Raw genomic sequence first — 12,802 nt, forward strand, 5'->3', positions numbered from 1 at the left:
CCGGGGACCACTCAATGCCTTTTACTGAGGCCCGTGGGGGGGTAGTTTACTCCTCTACTCTCAACTACTGCCCTAACGCTCTCTGATCGCTATGGTAATGTTTAAACATTCCTTCAAAATAAGATACAGACACACCACAACAATGAACATAAGGAACATATTATTTTCATGGAAATTTTAACTCATGACAATGACAAATCAATGGGAACCCTGAGCTTGTTTCTCTGCAACGAGATAGTCCCATCTGGGAGTGATGGGAGACAATGACACCCAAAGTGTGTTGTAAAGGGCCGAGGGGGGGGGGGAAGAAGGCATCCTCCGGGGCCCACTTCCAATTAGTCGAAGGACCACATGTGGACTGCAGCCCACAGGTTGGGGATCGCTATTTTAGGGGATTTTATTGTGGGGTTTTAGCTGCCATGAGCTGGTTGGGGAGTGGTGGGGTATAAATTATTTATTAATTTATTAATTTATTAATACTCCGAACTTGGCAATATATTGTTGACCTTAAAAAGACTCCTATTGATAAGTAATAGAGATTTGCCTACCGGGCAGATCAGAAATATATTTTAGTTATTCTTTTGTAAGAAAGAGCTAGATAATGAACACAACTTTCTACCATCATTAAAGGGCTACACTTCACATAAACATACAGCAGTACAGCAAACTAGACTACAAGGTATGTTTTTAACACCAACAATAGCAGAGCTAAAGTTCTTTACCCATATATTCTTTTAAAAAATATTATAGAGAAGGATTACCATTCCATCAATGACTTTTCCAAATACTACATGTTTTCCATCTAACCATCCAGGCCTTGTCACAGCAATGAAGAACTGGGATCCATTAGTATGTGGGCCAGAGTTAGCCATGCTAACCCATCCAATACCATAGTGCTTGAGTTTAAAGTTCTCATCAGGAAACCGATCACCATAGATGCTTACTCCTGAGAAGCAAGATAAAATGGCTATGATAAATCAAAACTACCACCCTAACATAAATCCAAATATAAATACATTGTAATAAGAATCCCACACACTGCTGTATATATATACACACCTTCTCATGCCTAGCCTCCTATTACATGGGAAGGAAAAGGAAGAAGAAAAATCCAGTCTTTCCCATGCTTTCAAAACATGTCTTGCAACAGAATAGTAGATAGCGTGCACTACTAGATCTGTGATACATCTAGCTTCTCTAAGTGCCAGATTCAACAATCCTATAATGGGATTTGTGCATGTAGAATTCTACTTGCATTTGTACTTTTATGACTGTACTTTTGCCTCTCAGTATTTTTAACATCAAATTTAACACCAATACTAGAACTTTAAAAATTTGCACTAAGTAGCAAGGCATAAAGCATTGAGTATAATAGGGAGAGGGCCCATGGTCATACCACCCTCCCCAAAAATCATATGGATGGGGTATAACACAATAAAGACTTACTTCCAAGTTTTAAAAATACAAAAAATTGAGCTGTGTTGGTCCATACAAAAATAGGATTTAAGGGGAAAAGGGAGATTTGCTCCTTTTAAGTCACCTGTAACTAAAAATCGCTCTACCCTGCAATCCCAGAACAACCAAAATTTTATACTAGCAATTTAAAAGATTATAAAAATTAAAACTTTCATTCTGAAGCACAATAAGTACATTGGATTTTTTCCCATAATCTATTAACTTACACTAGTTAGGGAAATGTAGCTACGACGACCCTGTCTACTTCCCTCCCTTAAATACAAGATTTTCCATGTTTCTTCTTTGTTAAAGAACTCTCGTTGTCCCTCCCTGTCACAGTATAATATTTTGGCTGTTTGCTCAGCTCAGCAATCTGAAAAAAAGGATCAGGAGCCGTCTTTAACTTGAACAATTTAAATAACACTAAGGTGTTTTGAAATTAAAGAATAGCAGCATATTTTATTTGTCATAGATAGGAAAGGTTAGGTGAAATCAAGAGTTGAAATGTTTGCAGTACATGTACAGACTTCTTATGTTTCAGGCTAATGAGAATTTCTTACGTTTTTCACAGATTTTCACTTAAAATCTTTGAGAGGCTTTTGTTCCAGTGTTTTCCCAAACATTCTAGTACATTTTTTTTTAGTATTCTCTGACTTCTTGTTTCCAGAAGACTGGTACACTGTATCCATTACCCAATCCCCTTCTCTTGAAACACCAGTACTCATCTTGACTTTTTAAATTATTCTTAAGGTCTCTGAAGAGATCTAGGGATCTCTGCATTCTTCAGAGCTAACTCCCTCTTTGACCGGATAGGGAAATTCTCCTCTCACTAGTAGATCTATCCCTTTTCTTTGGCGCAAATGGGGGTCTCTTGTCTAGCTACCCACTCATTCTTAATTCTCCTTAGCATCCAGTTCAGGAGTCATTTGCTGTTCAGCTGATGCAAACCAACTGGATTGCTTGGACCAGCCTATCACTCAAGGCTCCCTAGCTCAGTAAAGAATTAACCTTTCACAGTCCTTTATCTGTTTACATAGCAGTTCTAAGCTTTCAAAAGTGCAAACAATAGTTTATTGATATTAGATGACAGGAAGATTATGACTTGTGTTCGGAACAGGTGTATGCATTTGGCTCTACCCAATATGAAAAAACTATGTCAGTATTTATCAGCTATTCTTTCAGATGGATATTCTTACATTAGACAATGTGATGTGATGGTAAAAATGGCAAATGCAGTCTTGGGCTGTATCAACAGAGGCATTACATCTAAATCACATCATAGACCTTCTGTATGCAGCACTGGTCAGACAGTACCTGGAGTACTGTGTGCAGTTTCAAAAAGAGTGTGGACAAAATTGAGAGGGTGCACAGGAGAATGATGAGGATAATCTGGGGCCACAAAACCAAGAAAAGGCTAAAGGATTTGAGAATGTTCAGCTTGGAGAAAAGAACATTGAGAGGGGACATGATTGCTGTCTTTTAAGTATTTGAAAGGTTGTCACTTGGAGGAGGGCAAGAAGAGGTTCCTATTGCAAGACGATAGGACTTGCAGTAATGGCTTTAAACTATGTGTAGAACGGTACCAGCTAGATATCAAGAGGGAAAATTCACAGTCAGTTGAGCAGTGGGAAAAGCTGCCTCAGGAGGTGGTAAATGCCTCCTCATAGACCATTTACACATTAGAGGTTTCATGCTGGGCTGCAGGCTGGAGTTTTAGGCGTGGCAGGTTGTCCCACTTCTTCCTGCACCTACATTGGGGAGCATTTGGCCTGGTGTGCCTCATCTGCCCCCAATTTGTGCTCCTGCACAGGAGCTGGGGCAGTGAAGTTCCCAGTGCATAAACAGTCATAGGCAGTATTGAAGCAGTGGCTGAGCATCTGGGTAACACAGATAATTTAGGCTGAGCCTGCACTGAGCAAGGGGTTGGACTAGATGGAGTGTGTGGCCCCTTCCAACTTCATGATTCTATATAGTGGGGGAGAGGGTGTATTTTCGACTATTTAGCACAGCCAGTCTACAAAAAAAAAAAAAAAAGCAGGATTATCCAGGCAAACAGGACAGCTGAAGCCCAGAGACAACCAGGAAAAGGGGGGGGGGGGCTGTAAAGATAAAGCTGCTGTTATTGTTTGTTAGTTGTTGGTGGTGTTAATGTTAAAGCAAGTGCACTCCATTTAAATGCTGTTTTGGGAAAAGCTGCAGCTTCATTAATGTATTCAAATGGACTGTGACACTTTTAATTGCCTTTGGTGCCATTACAGCGTATGGGGAAAATTATAGTTTATAGGATGCTTTAGGATGCTTTGGGCTGGTCCTGCGTTCAGCAGAGGATTGGACTAGATGGCCTGTATGGCCCCTTCCAACTCTATGATTCTATGATAGTTATTTATTTATTTTTATTTTATGTCAATTTGTACCCTGTTCATCCCAGTGCCATAAAGTATAATGGGAAATATATCTGAAGGTAATTTGGAGTCTGTTTTTTGAAGAAAAGTTACCAATATTTCAGCATAGCTTCTGGTGTTTCTTCTCAAAAAGACCTCCCAATTTTGGAACAGAGCATACAAATCTATGGACGCCCAAAAAAGATGTCCCCGTCCTCCATTATTTCTAATGAGGGGAAACAGCAAAAAAAGCAGGAGCTGATGTCAAACCAGAGAGTCTCTCCAGTAAAAACTGAAGATGGGAGAAAACTTTTGCAGAACCAAAGCCACTGTGGCAATGCCAGCTTAATAAATCCAAGTTGGGGAGGGGGGGGTTGTAAGTCTAACACAGCCAATGCTTATAGAAAGTGCCCAGCAGATTCAGTGCAATGAACTACTGCCCAAAAAAACCTAGTGCCTTCCCTTAAATGCTTTCTTTTTTTTCTCCAATGAAAACAATGTGCTACTGTGTTGAGCTGACATTGCTACAGTGGCACTGGTTCTTCTGGGCACTCTGTATATGCAGTGCTTCTGCTGGTCTTGAAAAAATCCTGTAGGGACCCTTTGGGTTAACATCAGTCCCTTTTCCTCCCCCTCCACCACTGGAAACAATACAGCAGGCTTTCTCAACCAGGGTTCTCATGAAACCCTGGGGATTCTTGACGGCCCTGGAAGGGTTTCTTGAATGGGTAGGAGTTAATTTTAATATATTTTTAAAATCATTAAACATTTATTAGGTAATACGATCATACATGGTCATGTTGACTTGGCCATCCCTCCCAGAATAGCCAATGATGGGCCAGGAGGGGGTGGGAAGGGGAGGAACTTCAGGTGGACATATATATAGCTATCCTGCATGATCGTGCTGCTTCTGAGGTTTTCGAAGCCTGAAGAATGTTTCAGGGGTTTCTCAATGGTTAAAAAGTTGAGAAAGGCTGCAAAAGAAGATGGGAGCACCTGCTTTGGGAGCTCATAGAACTGAACCTCCTGGTCCAGCCTTTTTGAAACTTCAATCAACCAATCAATCAAATTTTGTTACAGCAATTGCCATCCATAACAAAAAACGGTTAAGATTTTTTTCTGATTTCATCCTAAAGACTGGGTATTTCAGACACTGACACTGTGCTGTTAGCCTTTTGTCCTTTAGTGCTGAGATCAGCTCCAAGACTTCATAGTTTAAACATTCATAACAGACTACAATAATCACCTCCAGTGCCATCTCCAGCTGTGAAGTCACCTCCTTGAATCATGAAATCTTTGATAACACGATGAAATTTGCTTCCTTTATACCCAAAACCTTTCTAAAATACAAAGTTAAGAATGCACAGTTGCAGTTTTGCCAGAAATTAAACAGTAAAAAAAGAAAGTTAAATAAAATATTTAATGTTCCATAAAACCAGTTTCTCCAAGGTAATCATGCCTAAGAAAGCAGTCCACATTTAAAATAAAAGATATTCCAGTATTTTTGGCAAGACACAAACTTGCAACAAAAGTCAAGTTGAGATATTTAAATCATTTAACATGTTCAGATTTCATACTACCAATTTTTCAATTATGGTAAAGTTTTCCCAGGGTTTAGCAAAAATCATAATTTTGGATTTATCTGCATTGATGATAAGACTATTTTGTTGGCAATAGTTGGTAAAAGGCTGGAGATATCTTTTGAGGCCAATTCGTATTCTGGCCAGAATTACAGTATCATCAGCATACATGAACAGGGGAATTGAATGGTTATTCAGCTTGAGCAGATGTCCATCAATCTTATCTAGAGCAACTGCTAAATCATGTTCCATAACGGTTCTTTTCGGATTGTGTCCAAGGCTCCTTTTAGGTCAATAAGGGCAAGGGACCCTCATGAATAGGTGAGAGGAAAGAATCAGCAAAAGTCACCCCTCTGCATCTATGGAAGTTCTAAGTGAGATCCTAAAAGCCAGTTAAGCTAAACTTCAAGCTCCCTTCCATGTGTATGTATTTAAACACCCTGCATGTCCACCATTTTTGCAAGAGCAGCAAAGTATCAGCATTGCAAACACCTATGGAAACACTGCCATGTTTGACTGCCTTTACTCTGACATATACATCAGGCATGACTCTGCTAGAACTGGCTGTCTGCTGTGTACCTGATCTAACTGTGCCTATGGCAGCTGGAGGTCAATGTGCCAGGTACAAGGGGAATTTCAAAGAAATGAAGTCATTAAAAGTACAGAGCAGGGTTTTTGTTGATTCTAGTCCAGCTATATGAACTCCTTCCTTAAAGAGGTCTGCCAAAACAAAATATGGCAGCATTAAGAACTCTGAATTCATTCTTAACTAAACTAGCATCTATGGCATTCTGCATGGAACAGTGGAGAAATGAGGTGTGTTTTTTTTTTACTGCTCCCTGATATTATTTTGAGGAATATCTTATGTTGCAAAGAAGAAAATACCTCCACACAGATTAGATTTCACACATTTGTCATACAACAGCACAGCGGTATAAGACCCAAATTTTGACCATGCATACTAGGGAACAAAGTAGGGAGAAAAAGAAATGGGATATCTCTCAAGAAGCAGAAGAAGCCTAACAGACTGGAAAAATTACCAGAGCAGTTTTCAATTTCAAAACAAATAAAAATACAACTTACTTCTCCAGTTGCAAGTTTAACAAAATTCTCTACTGTTTTTGGTACCACTTTTCCAAACAATCCAATTACTATTCTTCCAACATCTCTGCCACCAATCTGTATATCAAAGAATACCTAGCAATTTTCAAAAATAAAAATAAAACATTACAAATATAATAGAACACTATTAAAATCAAAACTTTACCAATACACATAGTTTTTCAAGAAATTAACTCACTTTTAAAGACAGTGCTATACAAGGAATTTGAGTTACTACCTCAAGGTGGGGCCTGAAGGCATCCCAGAATTAAAGTGATGGCCATACTCCAGAAATAAATTCCTTTGGAGGAAATGACAGCTTCAGGGGTAGAATCTATATCTGTGGCATAACGGCATCACTAAGCTCCCTTTGTTTTCCAAATTGTGTCCTCCTAAAGCACCATTCCCAGGAATTTCACAAGCTGTAGTTGGCAACTCTTTAATGAATCTCCAGGCATTAGCAGCTCATGAAACAACAGTTCACTAGCTATCCTTCATGTTATTTTTAAAGTCTCATTTGTGAATTCAAGATCATAGTAAACTACACTTTAAACCTACAGGTAATATCTGGGGCACTCACAGCTCCCTCAGGGCCTTTGCCTTCTGAGTGGATGTGTCAAATGGAGCTCCGATTGCAAGGGTATACTTCATAATTTTTAGAAATTGGGTAGCTATGGCTTCTTTCACTTGAAAAAAACACTGTAAAAATTTAACAGTGCCATTCTAAGTAGAGTTAGACCCTAAGCTCATCAACTTCTATTGGCTTGGAAGGATTTAGCTCCGCTTAGGATTGCAGTGTTGTCATGTTTTAGATAAATTCTGAAGTTCCCATACAAATAATTAGAGGGAAATTAAAATCTCAAAGCAATTTTGAAGAATGTAGAACTGAGCAGCAGCATATTAACATATGCTATCATATTGTCAGAATTATAGAAGTGGATGCATACAGAAAAGAACAAATTTATTCCTAGGACATTTTTTTCAAAATTTTTCTTTTGCAATATGGAGCAACAATGAAAAAACTTCCTGTGAAATATTTTCTCTTTTATAGTAAGTTAAATACTTTGAAGCAAAGTTCTATTCAAAATGAAGTATGAATCTATATATATATATGTACTTGTGTGTATATATATGTACTTAAGTATGTGTAATAATCCATACCATTATATAATAATTCCTACAGATTTGTACAACATACATTAAAATATGTTTGTTCTATAAATGTACATAAATTTGTAATAATGAATGTACTATAATATGCTTGAATATAATACAAGTTTAGTATTTTCAATGTTATAGGGTTTAACTAAGATATGCTGGTAGTTTTATTGTGACTGTATGTTTCTGTTCAAATAAAACATTTTTGTTTACTCAATTTCAACTATTATTTTTCCTACCTTTCAGATGGCACAAATTAACATTTGTCTATTAAAGCAGCACAGGTTGCAAATGTGTCAGTTTGTGTCTCACTCACTGGCACAAACACAGTATATTCACAGTTCTGCTGGTAGAAAATTAAGGCATTTACACTTTCAAATTCTATAATTAGGTCAAATAGTACAATTTTATGCACTAACAAAGTTTAAAAGGATATATTTTAAGTTACATCAATAAAACAACTTCAGGTATGATAGAAAAATAAGTATATATTTATATGACCCTCCCCCCCCACCTAATCATTTTTTTCTGGAAAGGGAGCCAAGCTTTTCCTGTATCTTCAACATTTCCTAAATTTCCCACTCTCTAGCAAAAGCATCATGACGTTGGGAGTCAGGACAGTGGTCCATCTAGCTCAGTTTGTCTGACAGTCAGTGGCTCATTAGATTTTCAGTGAGAAAAGATACTTTCTCCACACCTCCTACCCAAGATAATTTTGAAATATTGTACTGGAAGATTTTTACAGATACTATAGATCACCAAAAAGACAAATAACCATGTGTTCATCAAATCAAGCCTGAACTCTTCCTAAAGGCTAAAACAATCAAAGAGAGGCTATCATATTATCCCATAGTCATATTATGGTATTTTTCGCCTCCACATTTTCCTTGCTTGTGAGTTCCTGTTTCCGGGGCTTATTCCACATGTGATTTGCTCCCTCTACTGGTCTATTCAACATTACCTATGTTTACGTCTAGGCATAAACTGATGTAATATTGAATTGAGCACTAAAGGGAGCAAAATGGGAGCAGAACAGAAAAAAATGAAGAAACAGGAACACAAGTGAGGAAATGAGAATGCAGGAAAATTGACAGCAAAAGGAAAACAGTAAGGTAGAACATGAGATGGATTAGTTTGAAACACCTGAAGAAGGCTGTTAAGGATAGGATGTTTTGCAAGTCATGAATACATAGGGTTGCCATAAGTTGGAAGTGACGATGGTATTAACACATATAGCAACATACTAGTATCTTTTCCCTCTCCCTCCCTCCAATTATTTTGTGAAAAAGGGGCATTAAAAGAGTACCTACAATTCTACCACAAGAGTCTATTACAACAAGTTCAGGTGCCACTCTTCTCATTGTTTTCCTGGTGTATCTGACCCCACTAATTACCTGCATCATCATTAAAGAAACATTAGATGCATTTATTTATATAAGAAAGCAGTAAGTTTCAGCGAGACTTGTCCTGTGAGGTCTATGGAGTAGTAATCCCTCCAAATTTTATAAACTTTTGCAAAAATGTTTTTATTTATTTATAAAATGATGTACATGACTGGATTCAAGCTTCAGTGGTGTCCTATTACGCATAGTAAAGATAAAGGTATTCCCTGTGCAAGCACTGAGTCATGTCGGACCCTTGGGGTGATGCCTTCCAGCGTTTTCATGGCAGACTCAATACGGGGTAGTTTGCCAGTGCCTTCCCCAGTCATTACCGTTTACCCCCCCCCCCAGCAAGCTGGGTACTCATTTCACTGACCTTGGAAGGATGGAAGGCTGAGTCAACCTTGAGCCGACTGCTGGGATCGAACTCCCAGCCTCATGGGCAGACAGCTTCTGACAGCATTTCTGCTGCCTTACCACCCTGCACCACAAGAGGTTCTTCCTATTATGCATGGACACACATAAATCTGCCTTATACTCAGACCATCAGGCCATCAACATCAATCTACTTAGACTGGCAGTGGCTCTCCAGGGTCTTAGGGTAAGGTCACATCACATCTTGCCTGGACCTATAACTGGAGATGCTAAGGATGGATTTATTTATTTATCTATTTATTTATTTCTCGCTGCTATCAAACAACACGTCTCAAGGTGGGTTACAACACAGATCCCAAAATAAAACATTAAAACCTTGAACCTTGGACCTTCTGCTTACAAAGCAGAAGTTCTTCCACCGAGCCATTACCTCTCCATATTGCCTTGAAAGTAAAACACAGAGAAGTATTAAATAGAGATAATTGATCTGTGTTAACTGATATAGAATGTCAATCTTGTTCTGCATTAAAGGAAAGATGTATACAGACTGGCCTCATAGTATCTGCTCTCCAAAGCACTGACAAGAACAGAACATGTAAGGAAAACTTAATACAAGGAAGAGATGGCAAAACAATGAAACGATCCAGGTTGTGGTACAAAAACATCTTTCAATTTAATAAGTATTCAGTCTTTATAGAAATAAAGTAGAGTGCTGGTACTAAATAATGGCAGAACTAGACATTACCAAGGGAACAGGATTTGTTCCTGCTCCATGTCTCTTCTCTTTTTCTGATAATGTCAAGTATACACAATGATGCCATAGCACTATGTATTGATCAGTCCTGCTTCATATAATTTGCTATCAGTTGTGGTGGAGGACAAATTTGTTGAAATACTATTGCACTCATTGCTTTGAAAGGAAAAAGAAGGGGGGGGCGATACATGACGTGGCCCCAGCTAGGAGTCTCCCAGTTACAACAAACATGGCTGGTGAGAGAAGAAGTAAATTCAGAAGACAGTTTGGATGCCTTCAACATAATATGCAGAGAACAAAATCTATGTAAGTAATACATACAATGGGGAAGTCTCTAGTACAGTATGTTTTTCTTCATTGATTACAGGCTATAGCCATTTCAAACTGCATCAGTAGAAACAGAAACAGCATTGACCTTAACAGCAGTGGCTACTGAAGTTTGGAACTGATGATATAGATGGAACTCTGTTCGTGCTATGTGTATTCTTGCCTCTATGATACTGCATCTCCTCAATGTGAGCACTAACATTCAAACAGTCCAATCCAAGGGGCACCTTTTCATGAGCTTTTTAAGCTAGATGTTTCAACAGTGTCATCAAGGGAACCCAAATCAAAAGAACTGTTTGCCCAGGGCATTGTTGTAAACCAAGGCCAACACTCCACCTTCCACCCAGTTCAGCTGAAAAAAATTGGGAACACTTTTCTATCTGAAACCAGCTGCGCCTGCATAAAATTCTGCCACCCCCCCCCCCCAAAAAAAACCTTATCTATGAAAACATTATTATAAGGAAATCACTACCCAGCTGCTAGGAATGCAGCACATCTTTCCCCTTGAGAGAGGATCTGGAAGAATGCAGACAGGAAGTTTGAGCCACTCTTGCTTCCTCTGTTGCTGAAATGTTTGAAGCAGTTCTTATCTGCTTCATCTGCTACCAACTACTTCATGCTGATAATATGCTGTTTTGGATTGTGAGCATATACAAAGAAGCCAGAGGCTTGTTAATATAATTATCAGCTTTACATTCATCCTTGCTCAATACTTTTTATTTGTTTAAATATCAAGAGGTTTTGCTTCTTCAGATCTTGAATGCCAATCCCAACACAGTCCAGCAAAGGTTCAACAGGTAGGGATGCCAGGCCAGCGCAGTAACTAGTATTTTCAGGAGCATTAGGGGCAGAGTGAGTGGGGAGGAGCACAGAAATGACTGCAAACACTGATTCCAGCATAAGGTTTTGTGAGTCACAGAGCTCACTTCATTAGTAGCGCATAAGAATCCACCCGAGCAGCTAAAATAATTGTTCTAAGGTCAAAAACAGAACAAGGGATGGAGACACAAAGTACATGTCATGAAGTGAGATTTGACTCATAAAAGCTGGACTGAATTTTTAAGACTCTTCTGAATTCGTTTGGTTTTGCTACAACAAACTAACACAGCTCTCCCTCTGGAATTAGCAAAGTTTCATAAGATACACAGATGTTTTTAATAGGACATGTGCCGCCCCATACACAGTGGATGACAGCCTATAGCCTCCCTTTCCCGAAGAAACACAATGCTCAAAAGGTTGTATGTGGGGGGGGGGGGAGATGCTCAGCAAGCAAAGCATCTATTATAGGTTCGTCCTCACCAAGCAGCCAGCCATTTCCTGGCCACTCACATCTTTAAGAGCAGCAGAATTCCAACAAGTCCTAGCTTGCCGGAGCTTCAGGCAAGCGTTGCTGGGGGAATTTCTGCCAGTGGCGCAGCTGTTCAGAGCACAGGGATCCTGCCTGGAGAGAGAGAGGTGGCACAGGCAAGCCCAGCAACCCGTTCTACCACCAACTGCACGCTGGGCCTGGTTTCTGGGCAGAAACGGTCGAGGCAGGGGACCACTGGGCGGAGGCGATGCTCCCGGCTGCCTGAGACAACGTCCACCCCCCGCAACAGAAGCACAAGATCGTGTCCCGAGTTCGGAGCAGGCTCATAGTCACCTTCGCCGTCACGGTGGGTCCTCTCCTCCGGAAGCCGTCGGCCCCGGGCAGGCGCCCCAAGAGGCACAAGAAGGCGCACAGCAACGCCAGCGGCCCCAGAGCGCGGCCAACTCGACCGCCCATCCTTCCCTTCGCGGCCACGCTGAGCCCGGCGAAGCAGAGAGGAAACAGGCAGCGGCCACGCCAGGCGCCTGCGCGGGAGGCGGAGCAGCGCGGAAAGGCCCGGACGAGGCTTCGGCACGGAGGTCGCCCGAGACCAGGCTGGGAGGGGCGCCGATCCGGCAATGAAGCCTGGGGACGGAAGGGACTTTGGACGAAGAAGGGCTGGCTTCTTGTACCCCGTTTTTTACGCCCGAAGGAGGCTCACAGCGGCTTCCCTTTCTCTCCCCAAAATAGACACTCTGCGAGGCGGGTGGGGCAGAGCTCTGAGAGAGCTGTGACTGGCCCAAGGACACCCAGTTGACTGCTTATGGAGGAGTGGGGAATCAAACTCAGTTCTCTTGGTTAGAGGCCACCCCTCTGAAGTACTACACTGAGCTAGCCGGGGATGACAAAGGCACCGCTAGGCAGCATTTAAAGAAGGCAGCGACCAAAGAGGACCCCGCTCCCAAGCAATGGGGTGAGAAAAGGACACAAGGGAGGAAGGT

The 12,802-nt window shown here is 40.6% G+C and overlaps 1 protein-coding gene across 7 annotated transcripts in view; it reads right to left on the minus strand.

Annotated features, from left to right (window-relative positions):
* Positions 1 to 12,353, minus strand: part of PPIC (peptidylprolyl isomerase C) — a 39,860-nt gene extending 27,507 nt beyond the window's left edge. For 6 of the 7 annotated variants that reach the window (XM_077344405.1, XM_077344404.1, XM_077344402.1 and 3 more), the window contains exons 1-5: positions 12,156 to 12,353; positions 8,986 to 9,069; positions 6,500 to 6,613; positions 5,083 to 5,176; positions 762 to 946 (exon numbers count right to left, since the gene is read on the minus strand). In XM_077344405.1, coding sequence (XP_077200520.1) covers positions 762 to 946; positions 5,083 to 5,176; positions 6,500 to 6,613; positions 8,986 to 9,069; positions 12,156 to 12,278 — 600 coding nt within the window. In that variant the 5' untranslated portion in view covers positions 12,279 to 12,353. The remainder of the gene's footprint in view (positions 1 to 761; positions 947 to 5,082; positions 5,177 to 6,499; positions 6,614 to 8,985; positions 9,070 to 12,155) is intronic. The other variant, XM_077344407.1, reaches the window with a different exon arrangement.
* Positions 12,354 to 12,802: the final 449 nt, after the last annotated feature.

Source organism: Paroedura picta, chromosome 7 (assembly GCF_049243985.1).
Source record: "Paroedura picta isolate Pp20150507F chromosome 7, Ppicta_v3.0, whole genome shotgun sequence".
Taxonomy (NCBI): domain Eukaryota; kingdom Metazoa; phylum Chordata; class Lepidosauria; order Squamata; family Gekkonidae; genus Paroedura; species Paroedura picta.